The sequence below is a fragment of the Pleurodeles waltl genome, chromosome 11, assembly GCF_031143425.1.
Source record: "Pleurodeles waltl isolate 20211129_DDA chromosome 11, aPleWal1.hap1.20221129, whole genome shotgun sequence".
In the NCBI taxonomy this organism is placed as follows: domain Eukaryota; kingdom Metazoa; phylum Chordata; class Amphibia; order Caudata; family Salamandridae; genus Pleurodeles; species Pleurodeles waltl.
In genome coordinates, this window is record NC_090450.1 from 433,472,002 (window position 1) to 433,495,090 (window position 23,089).

A 23,089-nucleotide genomic window follows, 5' to 3' on the forward strand; every position below is an offset into this window, starting at 1 on the left:
AGTCTCTTGAAAGCAGATTATGTTGTATGTAGATATAAATTTCAAACAATCTGGGTTTTTATTTTAGACCAAAGCCCCGCAATGTTCCAACTAATTAATGTTAAAGGTTTATGTCCTGATCCTTGTATTGATTCTTTCATTGTAATGACATGAGCCAAAGCACTAGGAGCCATCCCTTCATCTAGTGGAGATGTATTGTGGTCTTCACCTACCTTTAGCCCCTCCGAATCATCCCTACCATGCCTATCTATATCTTTAAGTCAGTCATTCTCATCTAAAGAGTTGAAAACCTGAAAACGGTTGGTAATAGGAACAATTGTTCGGACTTGTGACGTAACGAACCCTGTATTGTATTTACAATGAGCAACTGAAGAAAATAAAGTAGTTGGGTCATAAAAGTAACTTAATGGGTAAATATAAATCCCCTCCTTGGTCCTAGCACAATAATCCAGATCAGCCAGCAAGCGCTTAACTAGACAGGGATTAGCAAAATTAATCACAACAAAATCACCATCAGAAACTGTCTTTGATGGACCAACCCATTTCACTCTGCATGCCATAAGGATCTTATTTAGGTCCTCTTGATGTTTAGATTTAGACCTCAACCAATGAGCAGACTTTCTCATTAAGGCTTGACTATCTTCATTAGGACAATTGCCCAATGAATGAATGAATATATATATGTATATATATATATATATATATATATATGTATATATATATATATATATATATATATATATATATATATATATATATTCACAAAAAAAAACAAAGGTTACAGGGACTTTATAGTTAGGTTTTGAACTTACTTGTATAGAACCATAGAAATTCAGCAATTATAGTTAGAAGTCTTTCAAGTAACTATAACTATCGCCATGCACGGTTGTATTTTCAATAATTTTATTGCAAATTTTGCAGTGAGAATATGAAAGATGGCATAGAATATGTCATCAATGATATAACATGTGGACTAATTAGCTGTGAATGGCAAAGGCGTGAGTAATAGTTATCTAGAGGACTGGGATTTTGGGACCCCCTGCACCAGGGCTAAGGGGTCAGGGTGACTACCCTGTCCCCTTTTCTTATTTTTATTTATTTTTCCATTTTGTTTTGTAGGACTTAGCTTCAGCAGAGTCCCAACATGGCTGCCAAAACTTCCTTGTTGAAGTGCTGGCAGACAATCAAATCTCAGCACGAGATTGGGAGGGTTTGCAGAGTCTTCACGACCCTATATATACACATTAGATTTTCTTTAATTTCTGAAGAACTACTAAATGGATTTACACCAAATAACAAAAAGAGCGCTTTCTACACCAAGAGCTACCTTTCTGCCAAATTTGCCGTAATTCCGTCCAGTGGTTCGGGCTGTAGCCCTGTTCAAAATCCTTATGGGAATTAACATTGGAAAGGCACCTTTTTTTGACCTCCCCCTTTTTCTCAGCCGCAGCTGGACTGATCACCCCAAAACTTTCCAGACAGCAGCTGATGTGACTGTTGAATTTTTCTGGAAAATCTTGTGAAGATTCGTTAAGCGGTGCCAAAGATATAGGCAAGTCAAAAAGAACCACTTACTTACCTTCGGTAACGCTTTTTCTGGTGGATACACTAACTACCTGTGGATTCCTCACCTTATGAATTCGATCCTTGCGCCAGCATCCGACGGAAAGTCTTCTTCCTAGCTGTCTACGTCGACGAGGACGTCATAATGGCACGGCTCCACGTGACTCCGTCTGACGTCAACGTGCCAATAAGAGGTCCTCGTTGGCGTACTGACGTCAGTTTCACCTCATTTTTTTCGTGCTCTTAAGGCAAACAGGTGCAAACCGACCATGAAAAATGATATTTAATATAGAAAGATATACGCACACAAAAACCTTGTCCATTTGAACCATATATTCTTGTTAAGAGCTTAAACACACGAATATACAAAAATATGTAGAGAAATATCACTATATATATATATATATACATATATATATATATATATATATATATACACACACATACATACATGTAGATATATACATACAAATATATAAATATAAGAAGAAATATTAAACCAAAAACTGCAAGATAACTGTGAAATCAGGCAGGCAACGGGAAGGCAGGAGGGACCGTGAGGAATCCACAGGTAGTTAGTGTATCCACCAGAAAAAGCGTTACCGAAGGTAAGTAACTTGTTCTTCTGATGGATACAACTACCTGTGGATTCCTCACCTTATGAATCGAGTCCCAAGCAGTACCGCACTCGGTGGTGGGTGCCCGTCTGATTACACTAAGAAATCTTGCAATACCGAGCGAGCAAAATGACCGTCCCTCCTCATCTCAGAGTCTAAACAGTAATGTTTCACGAAAGTATGGAGGGACGCCCAAGTTGCCGCTTTACATATATCTATTAATGGAACTCCCCTCGCCAGAGCCGAGGATGCAGATTTAGCTGTAGTAGAGTGGGCCCTGATACCTTCAGGAGGGACCTTTTTTGCCAAAGAGTAACAGATTTTGATAGACAAGATGACCCACCTGGAGAGTGTTCTTTTCTGAACCGCTCTGCCCTTTCGCTGACCAGCATATCCAACAAACAGTTGCTCATCTAAACGAAAGTCCTTAGTCCTTTCTAGGTAAAAACTCAGGGCCCTCTTAGGGTCCAACCTATGGAGTCTCTCTTCTTCTTTAGACGGGTGGGGAGGAGGGTAAAACGCAGGAAGAGTGATAGTTTGCCCTATATGAAAAGGGGTGACAACTTTTGGTAGAAAAGCAGCCCTGGTTTTTAGAACCACTTTATCAGGGAAAAACATGGTGAAAGGAGGCTTAACGGAAAGTGCCTGAAGCTCTCCAATCCTTCTGGCAGAAGTAATTGCGATTAAGAAAATGGTCTTCAAGGCTAAATATCTCAATGGACATGAATGCATGGGCTCAAAAGGCGAACTCATGAAGAATGTTAAAACAAGATTTAAGTCCCACTGAGGCATATGAAAAGGAGTAGGAGGAACGCTATTCACCAAACCCTTAAGGAACCTATGTACAATTGGAGACTTGAATAAAGATGGCTGGTCCGGAAGGCAAAGGAACGCCGACAGAGCTGCCAAGTAACCCTTAACTGTAGCTATCACACAGCCTTTCTTCGCCAAACTAAGAACAAACAAAAGTACATCTGAAAGATGGGCCTTTAAGGGATCTTTTAGGTTCTCTCCACACCACAGCACAAATTTTGCCCACCTTCCGGCATAAATAGATTTAGTGGAGTGTCGCCTGGACGGTAGTATAACATCCACTATATCCGGTGGGAGAGAAAAGGAATTCAGGTTGCCCCGTTCAATCTCCGGGCATGAAGGTGCTGGCTCTGGAGGTGGGGGTGTAAAACCTGCCCCTGAGACTGAGAGAGGAGATCTGCCCTGAGCGGGAGACGGAGCAGAGGGCACAGAGAGTTGAAGCAGGTCTGTATACCATACCCTTCTCGGCCAGTCCGGTGCCACCAAGATGACTTGGGCCCGGTCTTGACGAACCTTCCTCAAAACCCGAGGAATCAAGGGTATGGGGCGGGAAACACGTAAAGCAACTGGCCGGTCCAGGACATCTGAAACGCGTCCCCCAATGCCCCTTGCATCGGATACTGAAGGCTGCCGAATAACGGGCAATGCGCGTTCTCCCGAGTGGCGAATAAATCCCCCTGAGGAGTACCCCACATCTGGAAGATGTGGAGGACTAGATCCGGATGGAGACGCCACTCGTGATCCAATGAGAAGTGACGACTGAGAACGTCCGCACGTACATTCAACACTCCAGCCAAATGATTTGCCATCAAGCAAATCTGATGGTCCTGAGCCCAGGACCAGAGTCGGAGGGCTTCTCGGCAGAGAAGATACGACCCCACACCTCCCTGCTTGTTTATATACCACATCGCGGTAGTGTTGTCCGTCAGGATCTGAACTGACTGACCGCGAAGGGAAGGGAGGAAGGCCTTGAGCGCCAAACGTACCGCCCGCAATTCCAACAGATTGATATGCAACATCTGTTCCGCTGGAGACCAATGACCCTTGATCTCCAGGTCCCCCAGATGAGCTCCCCACCCTAGAGTGGAAGCATCCGAAATCACTGTGGCCACTGGAGGAGGCAGTGAAAACGGTTTCCCTTGGGAAAGGTTGCCGTCCTCTGCCCACCAAAGAAGATCAGCTACAGCGTTCTTGGAGATCTTTATTGTGTCTCTGAGATCCCCCTTGTGCTGGAACCACTGTCTGCGGAGGCACCACTGAAGAGCCCTCATATGCCAGCGAGCGTGAGTGACCAACAGAATGCAAGAAGCAAACGGACCTAGTAGGCGTAAGACCTTGAGGACTGGAACTGCCGCTCCACTTTGAAACAAAGGAATCAGGACCTGAATGTCCCGAACCCGCTGAGGCGGGGGGTAGGCCCGAAACATTGTTGTGTCAAGTACTCCCCCTATGAACGGGAGGCGTTGAGAGGGCTCCAGGTGAGATTTGGGTACGTTTGCCAAAAAACCCAGATCGAACAACAACTGGGTTGTCATTCGCAGATGAGACAACACAAGCTCTGGAGACTTGGCTTTGATCAACCAATCGTCCAGGTAGGGAAAAACCGCTACTTCCCTCTTTCTGAGATGTGCTGCAACAACTGCCATCACCTTTGTGAAAACCCGGGGTGCTGAAGTAAGTCCAAACGGAAGGACCGCAAACTGGTAATGTTGCGATCCGACCACAAAACGGAGATACTTCCTGTGCGACTTGATTATGGGAACATGAAAGTACGCGTCCTGCAAGTCGACAGACACCATCCAGTCTCCTTCATTCAACGCCAATAGTACCTGCGCTAGGGTCAGCATTTTGAATTTTTCCTGCTTGAGGAACAAATTCAAAATCCTCAAGTCTAGGATCAGCCGCAACAGACTGTCCACTTTGGGAATCAGGAAATATCTTGAGTAACACCCCTGACCCCTTTCCTGCAACGGCACCAACTCTATAGCGCCCTTTGCCAACATGGTTACAACCTCCTGTTGCAACAACAGAAGATGGTCTTCTGAACAAAAGGAGGGAACTCCCGAAAGGGGAGAGCATAGCCCTTTTCCACAATTCCTAACACCCACGAGTCTGTTGTAATTGACCTCCATTTCTGTAGAAAAAGACTCAATCTTCCCCCTACAGGAGAAGTATGGCTGATAAAGTGGGGAAACCTAGGGCTGCTTCTGCTGTTGTCCACCAGAGGAGGATGAAGAAGAAGAAAGCTGCTGGGCTGGACCTCTAGCCCTACCCCTACCCCACCCTCTAAAGGCACGATACAGCGGATTGGCAGGTTGCTGGGCATAAGATTGGGACCTTCGAAAGGCAGAGCTTCTAACAAATACTTGAAACCTACGAAAAGGTCTGTACGATGTAGTAGAAGGGGCCTGTAAACCCAGGGACTTAGCTGTAGCCCAACAGTCCTTAAACCGTTCAAGGGCAGAGTCTGCCTTGTCCCCAAATAGCTTTTCCCCATCAAACGGAAGGTCCATTAAAGTGGATTGTACATCTGATGAGAAACCCGAAGACCTTAACCAGGCATGCCTTCTCATAGCCACCGATGTTCCCATGGCCCTGGCAATAGAATCCGTTGTATCGAGGCCAGATTGTATAACCTGCTGTGCAGCAGCTTGTGCATCCAAGAAAAGGGACCCAAAAGATTTTTGCATTTCTTGTGGCAGATCTTTTGCCATCTCCTTAGCAGAGTCCATTAGGGCATGGATGTATCTGCCTAGCACACAGGTGGAATTGGTAGCTTTTAGGGCCTTGCTGCAAGAGGAGAAAATTTTCTTTAAGGACTGCTCCATCCTCTTGGATTCCCTGTCAGTCGGAACACCTGGGTATGTACCGGGGGCAGACTTTGCAGAACATGATGCCTGAACCACCAAGCTCTCCGGAGTAGGGTGACGAGACAGAAAAACTGGATCTCCTGGGGCACTTCTATGCCTCCTCGCCACTACCCTGTTCACAGCAGGAGATGTAACCGGCTTTTTCCATAGGCCTAAAATGGGCTCCGTCAAAGCCTCATTAAAAGGCAGCAAAGGGTCAGCACTGGAGGAAGATGGATGAAGAACCTCTGTAAGCAGGTTAGTCTTTACTTCTGCCGTAGACAAAGGCAAATCCAGATAATCAGCTGCCTTCCTCACCACCGCATGGAAGGAGGCGGCCTCCTCAGTAACCTCCCCCGGAGACGCAATGTCCCACTCCGGGGAAGTATCCAAACCACTTGCAGTGGCAAGACCCTGGAAGTCATCAGAAAGGCTCTATCTCACCTTCCTCAAAGCCTTCTGTATTCTTCCTCCTCCAGCAGTCTCAATGCCTTCCTCCGAGATCTAAGATGAGTTTCCAGAGCCGGCGTCGACAAGGAATCCATCGATACCGACGATCTCGAACCGGTTCAGGAAGGCTCCTGGATTCAACCGTCGTCGGTGCCGGCGCTGACCCGAAGTTGGCAGATGACCTTCTCGAAGCCGAATGGACGGAAGGAGATAGAGCCGGTCGGGATGAGGCCATCAATGACGCCGGATGGCGCGGAGAAGGAGTCGGTTGACATGCCGACGGATCCACGGTCCCAGGCGAAGGACTCTTGCCAGGGGAGACCCCCGGTGCCGAACCACCAGTCTCTGCAGGGCAGAAGGGCATGAATGGAGCAGCCCTGTACGACGCCGGCGAGCCCAAATTGAAAGCCAATGGCCCCGTGGGACCCGCCGGTGCACCAGTAGGGGCCATGGATTGAAAAACAGCATACATTGCATTAAAAAATGCGGCCGGATCCGTCCCTGGAGCCGGGTACTGCTGTGCAGATGTCTGCTGAACATCAGAATCCCTCGGCGCCGGTGAAAGGTGAGGACTACCTTGAGTGACCTCATAAACTGAAGGTGCTGGTGACAACCCCGGACTCTCCGGCTGAGGCGTGACAGTAGGACTCATCTCCCACGTCTTCTGGCGCCGTGATGAACGAGACCTCGACCGACTCCTCGATCGGCTCCGCTCCGAACGGCGCCGAAAATCATGACGGCGCCAAGAGTCATGATGACGCCGCTTCTTATGTTTTTTGGGAGAAGCATGGGAGGAAACCTTCTTGTGTTCCTTCTTCTTTGCCTTGGCTAAGAAGAGTTTCGCCTCGCGTTCCTTCAGAGCTTTCGGATTCATGCTCTGGCATGAAGAACCACCTTCCACATCATGTTCGGAGCTTAAACACCAAATACAGTCCGAATGGGGGTCGGTCACTGACATCCAACCCCCGCATTCCCTACACGGCTTGAAACCGGACTTCTTCGGAGGCGACATTGTAACTTTGAGAAATCGTTACAGTTACCAACGGGCCAGGAAGAAAAAACTTTGGCATCGAAGCACGGAAAAAAGGAAAACTGACGTCAGTACACCGACGAGGACCTCTTATTGGCACGTTGACGTCAGATGGAGTCACGTGGAGCCGTGCCATTATGACGTCGACGTAGACAGCTAGGAAGAAGACTTTCCGTCGGATGCTGGCGCAAGGATCGAATTCATAAGGTGAGGAATCCACAGGTAGTTGTATACATCAGAAAAATGCTTTTTCTATAGCAACCAGGTCCTAACACACACACACACACATATATATATATATATATATATATATATATATAAATATATAATACCCACTGGCGGTCCCCAGTAGGTAGATATACTTAGGACCACGTTTCCATAGGAAAAGTGCTTTTTGGCACCGTTTGCGAATCCTCACAAAATTGTCCAAAAAAGGTGTTGCGGTGATTCTTGTTGCACATGGAAATTAAGTTTCATGTTGATCCATCAAGAGTGGGCTGAGAAAAAGGGGGCTCAAAAAACGTTGCGTTTTCCATGTTAATTTCCACTGGATTCTTTAGACATGACCACAGGCCGATCCACTGGACAAAATTACACCAAATTTGGCAGAAAGCAAGCTGTTGGTATGCAGATCACACTTTTGCTTATTTGGCGTAAATCTGTTCAGTAGTATTTGAGAAATTTAGGGAAATTCAAATCTGTATATCTCTAGCCGTGAATAAAGCCGAACTCATGCAGGGAAATGCACAGCTCTCATTGGCTGCAAACACTTCAAATCAGGAAGAGCCAGCTGCCCCACTGCAGCCAAGCCAAGCCACAGCAAACACTCTGCTGTTTGACAGCGGGAACTTTAAAGCAGGTCCCGGTGTGAAACAGCAGACCTTTCATCTGTGTCTCCTGTACGCATGCAGTGGACAGAGTTTAAATGTTCACCACGCACAGAGCTGCTGTCAAAGCAGCTCCGTGCCTGATGAAGGAATGGCACTGCAGGGGAAGCCTTAAGGCTTCTCCTGCAGTGTCAGGTAGCCCATAAAAAGGGCACACTTTACCAGGACAGTGTATGTATGTTTGGATATATATATATATATATATATATATATATATATATATATATATATATATATATATATATATATATATTAAAAAGGGGAGACCACTGGCTGCCTTGTGGTTCCAGATAGCCCGTAAAGGGCATTTTAGTTTCATTTTAAAAAAAATGAGCAGGGACAGTTGGGGAGCCTATAAGGGGTCCCTATCAGTCCTAGATGGCCCATAAGGGCAAAAAACAAACACCATAGCTTTCAGTGTGAAGGTCACAGACCTTCACACTGAGCTTTGGGGGTTCGAGTTGAACTGGACTCATATTTTTTTTTATTAACAAACAAAAATTGAAATATTATATTTTAAGAAAGAAAATACAATTTTGAGTTTAAATTAGAAACAAATAACACTTTCTAAGTATATCAGACATAAAAAACTATCTTTCCCTCTCACTTTCTTTTACTCTATCTGTCTCTTTCAATCAATTATCCTACTCACACACCCACTCAGACACTTAAAACACCAACTCACATTAACCTATACGACTACCACCTCCCCGGGCATACAACAAGAGATTGAAGGTGGTTGCGGAAGCACCCCCCCCGTTGCCCCCTCCTGAGCCCTTGTGACACAACCTCCCTGGGGCCATGCTCATTGGAGGGGGGACCTCACCCCCCCCCCCCTTGTGGAGCCAATAATGGCCCTGGAGACCGCAACCCCCGGGACAAAACTGTTTGCAAGGAAACAGAAGAAAACATTTTTCCCACCAGCATGGAGCTGCTTTTTAAAGCAGCTCCATGCTTCTGGGAGCAATGCCGGCTTCCGCAGGACGTGGTGAACCAGCTAGGATCGCTGGGGCTTTTGGGCTCCCCCAAGGTCCTGCCTCTCTCTCTTGATCTTCCATCCCATAGTGGGATGGAAGAGAGAGAGAGAGAGAGAGAGAGAGAGAGAGAGATTGCCATGGCAATGGTCTCTCCATGCAATGACTTCAAATAGCAACCCACTCAGATACTCATGCACCCACTCACAGACCCACCCAGACCCTCATGCACCAACTCAAAGCCCCACTCAGAACCTCATGCACCCAACTCACAGGACCCTCACACACCTACTCACAGACCCACTGAAACCCTCACGCACCCACTCACAAACCCACACAGACACTGATGCACCCACACTCACACCCAGACAGACTCACACAGCCACTCTCACCCCCAGAGACACTCTCACACCTATTCTCACAACCAGAGAGACAGGCCACAGCCAGCTCAAGGGCCAAGATGCCGTGGGCAGCGTGGTGTTGGGTGGCTAGGAGAGGATGCCAGCAGGGTCTGGCTGCAGGCCGGCCCCTGTGGGCAACCCCTGCCACACAATGCTGAAGGCCGTGCACGGTGCAAGGCTGGGTTCTTATAGGGGATTGGCCTCAGGGCCTGCCCTCAGGAAGTAGATGGATTAACGCATTGTAATGAAAATTACTATAGGTTAAAACAAATATAGAAATTCAATGAAAAAAAACAAAAGGTTACAGGGACATTATAGTTAGGCTCCCAATTTAAATGTAAAAAAACCCATAGAAATTCACCTGTTAGAGTTATCCCAAGCAACTATAACTTGTGCCCTAAGGTCACTATAACTCGGGCCCTCGCCATGCACTGCTTATTACCCCACAAATGACAGCACTCAAGGTACCTTTGATACCATCATTGATAATATCAATGTACTATTTGCAGTAAAAATTAACGAAACATTTTTTTGTGATGGTGGGAGTTATCGGTACCTTAGGACTTGAGTTACAGTTACTTGAGATAACTCTAACTGGTGAATATCTATGGTTTGTACGTTTAAAATGTGAGCGGAACTGTAACCTTTGTTTTTTTTAAGCGTGCATGTCCACGTGTGTGTATATATATATATATATATATATATATATATATATATATATATATATAAATATAAACACACACATATATTTTAAAGGCTTGTCCCAAATTCAATAAACCCTAGAATTGAAAATGTATGCAGATGGGCGCACATTAGAAGTTGATTAACATCTTACGGTACACTTAAAAAAAAAAAAGTTACAGTGACTATTATTACCAATAGTAATTATATCATACTTTATGTCAGTTAAAACATACTTTAGCTTACTTTGTCAGTTAAAACATACTATTTTAAATGACCCCAACCACTGAAATTCACCAGTTATAATTATCTCAAGTATAACTTGTGTCCTAAAGTAACTTAACTTGTGCCCTTTCCATGTACTGCTAATTGCCTCACATATTATATCACTCATGACATTTTCTATTGATAACGTCACCGCAGCATCTGAAATGACTTCACTGATAACATTATGCATGGCAGAGGAGCGAGTTATAATTACTTTAGGGTCCAAGTTATAGTTACCCGAGATAACTAACTGGTGAATTGCAGAGGTGCTGCTCGTTTAAAAAATTATGTTCTTATGTAACTAACGTCCATTTAAACTTTGGTTGTTTGATCATTTTTAAATGGCTTCTGGCATCCACATCACATAAGACACAGATAGGTTTCGACTTACAGTCCTAATCATGGTGTATAATGACTGAGTCCTTCCTTCATTTCCTGATTTACATATTTTAGTCCTTTTCGCCATTGCAGGGTGTTATGAGGATTGCAGTCCACATGGGCTGTACTTTGCTTCTTTTCTGGTACCATTCAGAGGGATACAATAAATCTTGATACTTCCCAGTCCCTGAACCACGATGAAAGCTCAATGCCATTATTTAGAAAAGTTCATAACATGCAGGGACTCTGAATAATCACCACCTTTCTACGTTAACCCTCTGAACCTGCGGTCCAAAATGTGTATTCCACCTCATGTTTGGCAGCAAAAACAGTTTATGACAAAACTTGTGAATTTGAAGCTTCCGGGAGTGTAGCGTTAATTTTTGTTCGTACATTTAATTGAGGAGTGATCAATTTTCGCTGTGTGCACTAACAGCAAGAGCACACTGCCCTTTTTAACAAATTGTGTGAACGATATATATATATATATATATGTATAACTTGGGGGCGCCAGTAGGTAGTTATAGCCAGGGCCTAGTTTTCAATAGAAAAAAGTGTATTTTGACTTGCCTATGTCTTTGGCACCATTTCATGAACCTTAATGAAATTTTCCACAAAACATGTGCCCCAGGAATTTGTTGTGCATGGGAAGTTTCGGGGTGGTCCGTCAAGCAGGGACTGAGAAAAAGAGGAGGGGGGGTGTTTAAAAAAAAAATAAATAAAAAAAAAGTGCATTTCTCATTTAAACTCCCACAGGCATTTTGATCAAGAATATAGCCCAAGCCACTGGACAAAATTACACCAAATTTGGGTACGCAGATTACACTTTTGTTATTTGGTGTAAATCCGTTCAGTAGTTTCAGAGAAATTGAAGAAAAAACAAGTTTGCATCTCTAGAGGTGCAAAGAATTTGAGAATCTTCCTGATCTCGTGCAGAGATCTGATTGCACACAATTCCTGGTTGAAGTGTTGGCAGCCAATCATTTTGAGACTCGGCTTCAGCAGAGTCTCAAAAACAAATAAAACAAAAAAGGAAAAAGGGGCAGGGTATGTGTTAGACCTGACAGACTTATGATGGTCATCCCCCAACTCTATACCTGCCTCCCTCCACTTTTGACACTGTTTTTGATGGTTTTAGGACTCTGCGCACTTTACCACTAACCGCTAACTAGTGCTAAAGTGCATCTGCTCTTTCCCTTAAACATGTTAATATTGGTTCATGCCCAACTGGCATATTTGACTTACTTATATGTCCCTAGTAAAGTGCACTACATGTGCCCAGGGCCTGTAAATTAAATTCTACTAGCTCCCCTCGTGCCCCAGGGACCAACATCTCCCCAGGGCTATGCTAATTGAGTATATGGCGGGACATACAGACCCAAACCCCCCCCCCTCCCCCAATGCCCGGGGGATCGCCACCACCCCGGGGCAACAAAGAAAAAAAAATGGTTGTGTACTATGGACCCCCAATAACAATAGCAATGGTCTCGCTATAGAATAACTTCAAAGTGTCACAAAAGCAAGATGTTTAGGAGGGATGTTATAGTTATGTTCTGATTCACAGCAGAACAGACTCACCTGTGGACTACATGTGAAGCTCTTGGACTGTCACTCAGTAAGTTGAAGGTTTAAATCCTGGTATCTTATGGCAGTGTGTCTGTTTATTTACAAGTGTTCTGAATGGTAAACATTCCTTGTAATGAAACATTGAAGTCTTTTCCTGGCAAAATCTTTGGGTTGAATGTCATAGTAAGGTCTTGTGGTGGTGGTCCCTGGGGTTGTGGCGGGTCTGTGCGGATTCCCTGCACTCAATATAATGTTTGCCCTGGGGCTGCAGGGAGTGTGGGTGGCCAAGCTGGCCCTCTCTCATTAAAACATAAATAAGCCCGCGAGGGCTAAGAAGGGGAAGGGCCCATTCGCCCCTCTCCTTCATTTTCATATGCCCGGGATCTGGCCCACCCGGATGCTTCTTTTAAACAAGTGTGGGAGCCTGTGCTTTATTTATTTATTTATTTATTTTATTTTTTAATTTTTGCCAGATCTGCAGGGACTCGCGGTGAAAATGAGGAGGAAAAAAAAAAGAAGCCTTTTTGTCCTTTTCCCTCTGGGACCCCAGCACCAGAGCTAATGGATCAGGGTTTACCTACCTGGCCTCCTTTTTTTTTCCCCCCCCTAATCTTTTTTTTTCTGGGACTGGGTCCCAAGATGGTTGCCAACACTTTCTGGTTCAAGTATTGGCAGTCTACCAGAACTCCGTGCATTTCCCTGCATGAGCTTGTTTTTATTCACGAACCCTCTAGATATATTTATTTCTTTTTCTTTTACTATCTCAAAAACTACTGAACAGATTTACACCAAATAAAAAGCACTCTTTCTGGACCAAGAGCTACCTTTCTGCCAAATCTGGTGTAATTCAGCCCTGCGGTATGGGATGTAGTCATGTCTAAAATTCCTATGGGAATTATAATAGGAAACACACTTTTTTTTTATAAAACACTTTTTCTGGAAAATTTCAAGAAGATTTGTCAAACAGCGCCAAAGTTATAGGCAAGTCAAAAACCGCTTTTTCAACGGAAACATGGTCCTAATTATAACTCCTTACTGGTGACAGCGTTAGCCAAGAATTGTTTTTGCTGTTTACACATTCCAGAGTGAGCTCTTTTCTATGCCGGACTTGGCATGTTTTCCTGGCGTAAGCCTCTATTTATGTGACATGACCAATAAGCTGGGCTCAAATATTTAATATCTGGTTACAAACCAAAGTCGATGAACTCTGAAGTGCAACACGATGCCAACAGTGGATTTCAATGCAAGCCGGAGACATCAGCTGAGGGTTTATGAAGCACTGAACACTTCTTTATATAAGTCTGGCCGGTATCTCGTTATTGTGCCCTAAAGTGTGTCTGCAAAGCTGACAAATTGAATTTGGAATCAGAATGTCAGCTTGTAAAATATGTAAAGGTATGTGCCTACTATGCACATAAAGAGGACATTCTCTACAGTTCAGACTAAGCAGAGCATGGAGACTCCACACCTGCTCCTCCCGCACGGTTAGTCAGCACTAATCTAACCACAGACGTGTTCAAATGCTTCTCCAGTCATCCGAACTTCCAGACAAAGAAGAGTTGAGCCAAATTCGAATCGGAAACTATTCGTTTGTTTTAGAATTATTGAAGCAACAGCTATGTGTGTCTTTCTTATGTATTCTGCGTACCTGCTCCATCGACCCTTTGATGTTCCTTGAATCTCTGGTTCTTGGCTCGGTAAAGAAGTTTGTTTGTATATTGAACCCTACCTGCATGCTCTCTGCCAAAATACATCTTATGTTTCACCGGTTCGCTAGTGCCTGGTTTTGTTTAAGAATGATAGTGGAAGACAATACCTAATTAAGCGGTTATAGGAATGCACAACAGTGGAAATACAGATGTGGGTGCCAGAAACTAAACTGGATCCCAAAGCACCGCTATGTAACAAAAACCATTCTGAAGAAATACAAATAACTTGAAAAGAAATCTCTTCTTTGGAATAGGAAACGAACCCCGTCGTGCAATGGCAGCTGTACGTAAGGGGGCCACCGCATGCAAGAAGCGGGTTTGCAGTAACAACTCTAATCTGCAAATATACTGAATTTCTAGTGCAAGGTGCAAACGTATTTTAGACTCGCAATGTCAAACAGGACACTTCAAGGCCACCCTCAAATCCTTGTGATTGCAATGACATTTATTTATCAATGGCTAAGACTGTTCTTGCACCACAAGCACTAAAAGGTTAATATCTGACCCCAGTCCTTAACCATTCGCAAATGGCGAGCTGTCCAGGAGGGCCAGTTTCTACTTTGCTAAAGGCAAATGCAAGGAGGTAAGATAGCAAACGGTGGCGGATTTGTAGAGTAAACACTGTCTTGTGCACATCAAATGAGGCGGAATGTATGGAAAAACACTTGTGGGTGGCACTTTTGAGCTGTGCTGCATTACTACATCGTAAATTATACAAAAAAAAGTGATGGATGGAATGAGTGAATCAATCTCAGCCACTGGCTGTCCACCATGGGTCGCATCCCAATTCATTTTTATTTTGCAAACCATGTCATCTCAGTTTGAACCCAGCTTTATGCAAACCAGTCTTTATCCTCCTCCAATATAACAGTCTAGCCCAAACTGCTAGGAAACGTTCTCCTTTACCTGGAACACAAGCAACCTATGACCAGATTTACCCAAGTGAGCGCGCATAGCTTTGTTCCAGTGACAGTGTGCACAGGGCCCACGTGTCTGGCATACCAGTTACACAGCATCACACTAAAATATGTAACTCTGGCACTCAAACCAAGCTTCACCTGGGTGATGAGCCTGAACTTGGGTGAAACCAGTTCTAGTTTGATTGTGTTCCGGTTCAGGGAGGATCTGGCCTAGCAGTTCTAGCGGGACTTAGCGCACTTGGAACAGGGTCAAGAATGATTTGCATATGGCGGGGTCCAAACCTAGGTGACACGGTGTACAAAATAATGATGCACTAGGATGCACAGTAGCTGTGATTAATTCAAGCATTCCATACATCATTTGTTTATATACTGCATTACTACATTGATAAGAATGAAGATATTGCTCTGTTTCATCAAGGAAGATGGAATTTGTATTTCTGGGCCTACCACTTGAATAAAACTTAAAACACAAGGACCCACTCAATCTTTGGGATCTGCCTAACCCTTCTGCCACAGGATTATTTTTTTAGAATTACCCTACAAGCCAGATGTAAATAATGGCTGCAGGCCACTCAGTGTAATTACGGTCTCCCAATACCTTCTCCCTTGCATGATTTGGGGGCCATGGCGGTTGGTGAAGAGGAACTGGGTGAAACCCCCCCTTAGAGAAAAAGGCAAGACCTGAGGGTGAATGCTTGAACTTCTACACTGCTCGAGGGATTATGTCTTTTCACAAGTTACCTTTCGACATTTGTGACACGATTTTATGCTCCCTTGCTTTTTAATAAGTTAATTATCTCACGTCTCACCAAAGAATCAGCAAGCAGCTTTGTAATGGATTCGAAGTAGACCCATTATTTCTCAAAAATCAAGGCGGGCGATGTCATTCACAAACCAGCGTTTCCCCTGCCTCTGTGGGCTTTCTGAAGAAAGGTGCACTATTAGTCTAGAACGCTATTTAACATACAAATAGCCTGATATCTCAAAAGTGCCACCAATTTACAGACGTAAGTAGAATGCAATAGGAAAGATTTCTAGTCAAATGCATCCTGGGAAACGTAGTCGAGCATGCTGGGAACAATGCTAAGTTATAACATTTTATAGTGCATCAAACATTACAAAAGCTAAGTATGTTTCATTGAAGAACAAGACACTGATAAAGCACAGCATCTATAATGATCAAGTGCAATCTATAGTAAATATATAACCCACAAACTGTCGAGGTGTATTCAATTATTATTGCACACACAACCAACACAATGTGAGTGAATGTTCTGTGAGTATAGTATTACCCCAAAAATAGAATACATTACGGTAAAAAAAAAGCTAATTATGAAACCCATACCTTAGCCAGGATGAAGTTCCAACAAAAATATCAAATTCAAATGGTAAAGTGTAAATGCAGTTATAATGATCACATATAAAGATATAAACTTTACTGCACGAATTTGGATTGAATATCATTTCATTCATCCGATGTATTCATATCAGCTGTGGCTCCAGCCCTATCATGTTGTTTGATTTCAAACACGGAAGCTGCTATTGGTATTATTTATTCAAATGACAGTGCTTCTGCCATAATGATGTGTTAACCACAAAATACATCTTCAAAGACGCCATAAAAAAGCATATTTAAGAAGGCCCCAGTCAGCCGATCTTTACCTCACCGCTCATCATACATTAGCCAGGAAAGTAGTAAAACATTAGCACTTCTGTGTCTATTTCTTGTCCTGTCCGAGCAGTCCCTGGGAGAAATGCTAATGGATACGAACCATCCATTACGAATAGCAACAGCCCTCCACAGGGACCCAGCGAACAAATCACGTCATCCAAGAGAGATGCTTGGAAACGGTGTTTTAAAATGGTAGATTTTAAATGCATTTACCTAACATGTAAAGCACAAACATTCCTGGCGACCTGCTCTTCATAGATGGGGCGGCAACATGTAATCATGTAATTTACAATGCAAGTCTCACCAGGAAATGAAGACCAGCCGTGTAAAACGATATCTCCAGTTTTCAACTGCCCTTTAAAGTCAAAGACCATGGTGTTGACCCAGGCAACCGGAAAGTGCTGAAAAAGGAAGCAAAACAGTTAATGGAAACTTTAGGATACTCATAGAATGACGTGCATAACAGCTTGGAAGAATATGCAATGCTTATCCTTCATGACACGAATAACTGTTACACATGATGTTTAGCTTCACAAATCATAAACCTTCCCAGAGGGCCCTGCCACACCTGGAATTATCAGAGGTGATCGTTAGACCGTGCAATAAACGAAAAGCAAGTTAGCACTGATGAACGTTCACCGAGTTTCAATCACCCAAAACTCATAGAAAACGAAGAAAACGTTGAAATGAACCAATTATTTTCTATAGGATGGACTTCTTGAGGGTATCTTCTTAATTAACAGGCATTTGCAATGCAATCGGTCTTGCATTTGTTAAAGTTAGAGCTGTTGGCGTTGAAAATGGCATTTGTGTAAAAAATGTTTGTTTGTTTGTTGTATGAAGTGGAGTTTTGACATTTGCATAGCGCTAGTGCCATTTGCATGACCTTGCGGCGCAAGAGCACCAGAAAATGGTAAATAGGTTATGAGGGTATAGAGACAAGAGTAATATGCTGCCTGAGAAGAAAAAAAAAAAAGAGTAACAACATCCTGGAAAAAGCAAATACTCATAGAAAATGCAAGATTAATTAAAGCATGTGAAATGCAAGGAGGGACAACATGGTTATGCTAATGCTTTTACAATTCTAATTTGCTGGCTGAAAACATCCTGCAACATTTACCGCTCTAATGTGCACGAAGCAGCGAAAGGATGCAGTACCACAGGCTGTTCCTATGTGTCACCTGAGACCTCTTTTGCCCACACGAGGTACTATGTTAAAGTGACACCAACACAGAACAAGCATTTGCAATGCAATGGGTCTCACATTTGCTCGAGTTAGAGCTATTGGCGCTGTAAACTCCTAACTGAACTTTTCTTGCCACATAATTTGAAAATCAAAAGTAAAACAGTTTCACATAAGCGAGCTGATTCACAGCGCCACGGCCGCAATGAGCATCAGTGATAAGAAGATACACAAAAGGAAAAAAGTTAGCTCGTAGTCAAACTTATTGGCAAAAGTGCAATTAGCCATGTAACGGGCGATAGCCAAGGCGGTTAAAAAACCTCCACACATAGGGACAAACGTAAACCATTTACCAATGTCATCAAATGATTTTTGAAGGGGAAGCCCACGAACGAGTGATAGAGATAGGCGTGAGGTGGGCGTTGTTAAAAGCCCAGATACATACCAACACGTCGGAAAAGCAGCGCATGCGGGCTGCTATCCTTGACCTAAAAAGAGCATGTTTATTTTCCATTGGTATTTAACAAAAAAGTGCTTTACTTTGTACCGCGCCCTGCTGCTGAAACTGTTAATCCTAAAAAAATTACCAGTAGAGTTTAAAAACAGCAACAGTGCTAAAAAGCAATTCAGACTAAAATATACATACAAAACAAGCAGGAAGTTCTAAGCACAGCAACATGAGTTTTTAAAAACTAACCTTCTGAGCTTAAACTTCATGTAAAAATTTATGAAATGAAGCTGCGCAAGAGACTTCTAAATTTCCGTCAGTGAATAGGCTGTAAACAGTGCCAGCTCGACGACGGTGCAACAGGTGCCACTGCACCGGGTGTTGCATTCGGATGGGGGTGCAGTTTTTGCAAGTGTATTCACATTTTTAAAAGCACCTGCTATTGGCATTTCTTGAAAGCAGCTATTTTCAGGCAACAATAAAAATGTCAACATAACTGATTAATTTTATTTCTGGAGAGAGATCAGAAATCTGTCTAGTGGAAGTTTTGACTCTATCGTAAGGTAGCGCGCAGATGTTTAATATGCCCACTGCAAAGAACAGCGGTCAACGATACTATCGCACCAGGTTGTTGACTTCAGGTGTGGGTGCAGTTTTTGCCAATGTATTATAATTTTAAAAGCAGCTGCTGTTGGTGTTTCTTGCCACCAGCTATTTTCAGGCAACAATATAAATGTCAACATAACTTTGTGATTCATGTTCTTTCTGGTGAGAGATCGGAAATCTGTCTTGTGGAAGTTTTGACTATTGTAAGCTAGTGCAGAGGATCAAAATGCCTGCTGCAAAGAACGATGGTGCGACCGGTGCCACTGCATCAGGTGTTGACTTCAGGTGGGGGCCCAGTTTTAGCAAGTGTATTATAATTTTGAAAGCACCTGCTTTTGGCCTTTCTTGTCACCAGCTATTTTCTGGCAACAATAAAAATGTCAACCAAACTTTGTGAATAATGTTCTTTCCACAGAGAGATTGGAAATCTGCCTTGTTTAGGTTTTGACTCCATTGTAAGATAGTGCAGACGGTTAGTACATAAATTATGAAATAAAGCAAATCAGAGAAAAACAAGGACAGAATATGATTGTGTCGGATATGAAGTAACGTGAGCACCAACGACTGGGAATTCCATCAATATAAGCACAGAATTGGAACACCAGAGAAAACAAAATGTTCTGAAACCAATAACAAAACTGCTTCCAAATGTATGAATTATGTATTTAAACAAAAACAATAAAAGTAAAATATGAGCCAGCATTTGTAAAGCAAACAGTCATAAATGCAAATGACTGAAAAAACACCTGCCACATTTATCGTTCTAATGTGCACAAAGCAGGGAAAGGGTGCAGTACCACCGGCTGTCCCTAGGTGTCCCTAGGGACCTCTTTTGGCCACATAAGGGACTGCACCCTGCAATCGTGAATTGAACACATCCCCAATGACTTTTGGGCCCTGTGCTGAAAAATGAAGTACAGCGCCATTTTGTGAAAAGTTTTATACTGTGCCTTCAGGTTATGAGGGTGGGGAGACAAGAATAATATGCTGGCTGAAAAAAGCAAACACTTACAGAGAATGCTAGATTAAGTAAAGCATGTCCACTGTGAGCATGAACAACATGGTTACATTAGTTGAGAGCAAAAGTGCTGTGGAAATTAAAAGGGAAGCTTTGCTGAATGCAAGCAGGAAACCAAGAAAAAAATAAATAGTCCACCAATGAAAAGATACGCACAACAAAGCATACAGTAGTTAGTCTCTGCTCTCAATGAGAAAAAGGAGGAAGAAATAGGAATAACTGACCACCAGCAAGCAAGGATTTTTAAATGACACTGAAAGAAACAAATCAAATGGCTTTAAGCCCACAGAAGAAAACTTAAGTATACAAGAGGCCGTGCGTTTAAGCTCGACCTAATAAAAACTATGTTAGGCCAGTTTAAAAAGTGACAGACAAATGGCAAGTGATAGTACTCCAACATTTGCCTAAAACAGTAACTACTCAACTAATGTCCATGATTGTTAACCTCTGTCTTAAAACAACACAGCAGAGTAGGTCTATGAGGGAAAGGTTTGAACAAGTTCTGTGTTAAAGCACTAAAAAAATCTTCATTTAAATAATGCACACTTTCCAAGTTAGGTTTTAATTTGAACATAGACGTAGTAAGAATATTCTCGATCCCCTCCCCCTGTTGTGTAAGCAATGTCCATTTTAATCATGCATGTTGCACTCACGCTTGAGGATTAATTTGTTTGACTGACCTGGTTGCAATACTGGACATTTTGTAGCAGTGGCGTTAAAAGGATAACAGGCCACATGATGTTCAGAGTACTTTTTAGGTACATCTTTCAAACAAATTCGGAGGATAATTTGCAAAATAAAAAAAATTGTACTTCATCTCACTTGTGGGTAATTTGTCAAGTGACGATTTTTCAACCTTTCTTAAACACAACTCTTCAGAGCTCTACTGAAGCCAGTGTGCAATTTAAATACCTAATAAAACGTTCAGACACTAACCACATCGGAATCTTTCAATAAAGATCATCACACTGAATAACACACATGAGCTACAATCATGATGTAATTTTGGATCTTGACTGAATTCACACATCCCCGTTGTATTACTGAAACAACGCACCCGCCCTATGGAGCCATGTAGCATGTTCTTACTAGGGTTCAGGTTAAGGGTTACTTCACTTTTATGGTTGTGTATTGACAAAAAAAAAAAAAAAAAAACAGCCCTTTTATCCTATAATTTCCATAATCGCCAACCTTATATTTTACTTCGATCGAGACAAGAAGCCTTCAAATAACACTAAAAGTACAAGTTACTTACCTTCGGTAACTAAATATCTGGTAGAGACATATTCGAGTTGCAGATTCCTTATCTTTGAATTTCCCCAGGCGTCAGAATGGATTCTGAGAATTTTTCTTCGAGTAGTAACTCTGCGTGCCGTCAGGTGGTGTCGGTCGACTCCACGGGCGTCGTTGTCGGCTTGCTCGCCATGATGACGTTGCAGTCGTATAAAGGCGCTACCCCGGCACGCTGACGTCAGTTTCTTTTCACGACTTTCCACACCAGTAGCGAAGAGCCATGAAGAAAACTGAGAATGGTGCGTCAAAACTAGGGACCTCAAGGGAAAGTTCCAGTCCCTAGAAATCAGTTCACAGTGCGGGAAGGATGGGCGGTCAGTAAGGAATCTGCAACTAGAATATTTCTCTACCAGATATTTTGTTACCAAAGGTAAGTAACTTGTAAATTGATAGAGACTTCTAGTTGCAGATTCCTTACCTTTGAATAGATACCCGAGCAATACCATCCCTGGTGGCGGGCCTGCGAACGAAGATCACACCAAAACGTTCTGCAAGACTGAACGGCCAAAGTAGCCATCCCTTCGGACCGGATTGTCCAGGCACTAGTGCTTGGTAAAAGTGTGCAGAGATGCCCACGATGCTGCCTGATGAACATACAAGACTGGAATGCCCCGTGCTAGCGCTGTGGTAGCAGCAGTAGCTCTGGTGGCGTGAGCTCTCAAAACTTCAGGGAGTTGCTTTTTAGCCAGAGCATAGCACATTTTGATGATAAGAGTACTCATTTTGAAGTGGTCCTCTTCTACACCGCCTGCCCCTCCTTTGCGCCCACATAACCCACAAAGAGTTGATTGTCCACCCGGAAGTTTTTGGTGCGATCAAGATAGAACGCCAATGCTCTATTTGGGTCCAGACGGTGGAGTCTCTATTCTTCATGGGAAGGATGTGGAGGTGCATAAAAGATAGGCAAGGCGATGGACTGTCCGACTTGGAAGGGTGTCACTACCTTGGGTAGAAAAGAAGCCCTCGTGCAAAGCACCACTTTGTCAGGGTGAATGGCAAGAAAAAGGTGGCTAAGATGACAGAGCCTGGAGTTCACTAACTCCAGGTTCTGTCAGGCAGAAGTAATGGCAACTAGAAAGACAGTCTTTATAGTTAAGAGCCTTAGAGGACAGTTGTGAAGCGGTTTAAACGTGGTACACATAAGTTAACACCAGGTTGAGATCCCACTTGGGCATGATGAATGGGATAGGAGGAAAAAGATGTGTGAGGCCTTTAAGGAACCTCCCAACTATGGGAGATTTAAATAAAGAAGGCTGATCAGGTAACCTTAAGAAAGTAGAGACAGCAGAGAGATATCCCTTAAGAGTGCCCAAGGTGGAAATCTGCCGGGAAAGGGAAGGAATAAAGAGAAGGACCTGAGAGAGGGGAGCAGATAGAGGATCGACAGAATTGTCGATGCACCATGCCACACATTTCTTCCAATGACAGGCGTATACAGTTTTGGTTGAGGGACGCCTGGCGGCCAAGATAACATCATGGACTTCAGGTGGCAAGTCGAAAGACGTCAACTGTCGCCGCTCAATCTCCACGCAAGAAGTCGCAGAGTTCACAGGTTTGGGTGGAGGACCGTCCCCTGCTGCTCCAACAGAAGATCCTCCCGAAGAGGCAGTCTGATCGGAGGAGCTATGGCCATGTTCAAGAGCTCCGGATACCAGACTCTCCGAGCCCAATCCGGAGCCACCAGTATTACTTGGGCCCGGTGTTGCCTGATGTTCAGAACTCTGGGCAGAAGTGCTATTGGCAGGGAAGGCGTACAGGAGG

General features: G+C 43.5%; 1 protein-coding gene across 4 annotated transcripts in view; it reads right to left on the minus strand.

Annotated features, from left to right (window-relative positions):
* Nucleotides 1-23,089, minus strand: part of PIK3CB (phosphatidylinositol-4,5-bisphosphate 3-kinase catalytic subunit beta) — a 1,042,661-nt gene that overhangs the window by 381,591 nt on the left and 637,981 nt on the right. For all 4 annotated transcript variants that reach the window (XM_069213799.1, XM_069213795.1, XM_069213796.1 and 1 more), the window contains one exon: nt 17,085-17,181. In XM_069213799.1, coding sequence (XP_069069900.1) covers nt 17,085-17,181 — 97 coding nt within the window. The remainder of the gene's footprint in view (nt 1-17,084; nt 17,182-23,089) is intronic.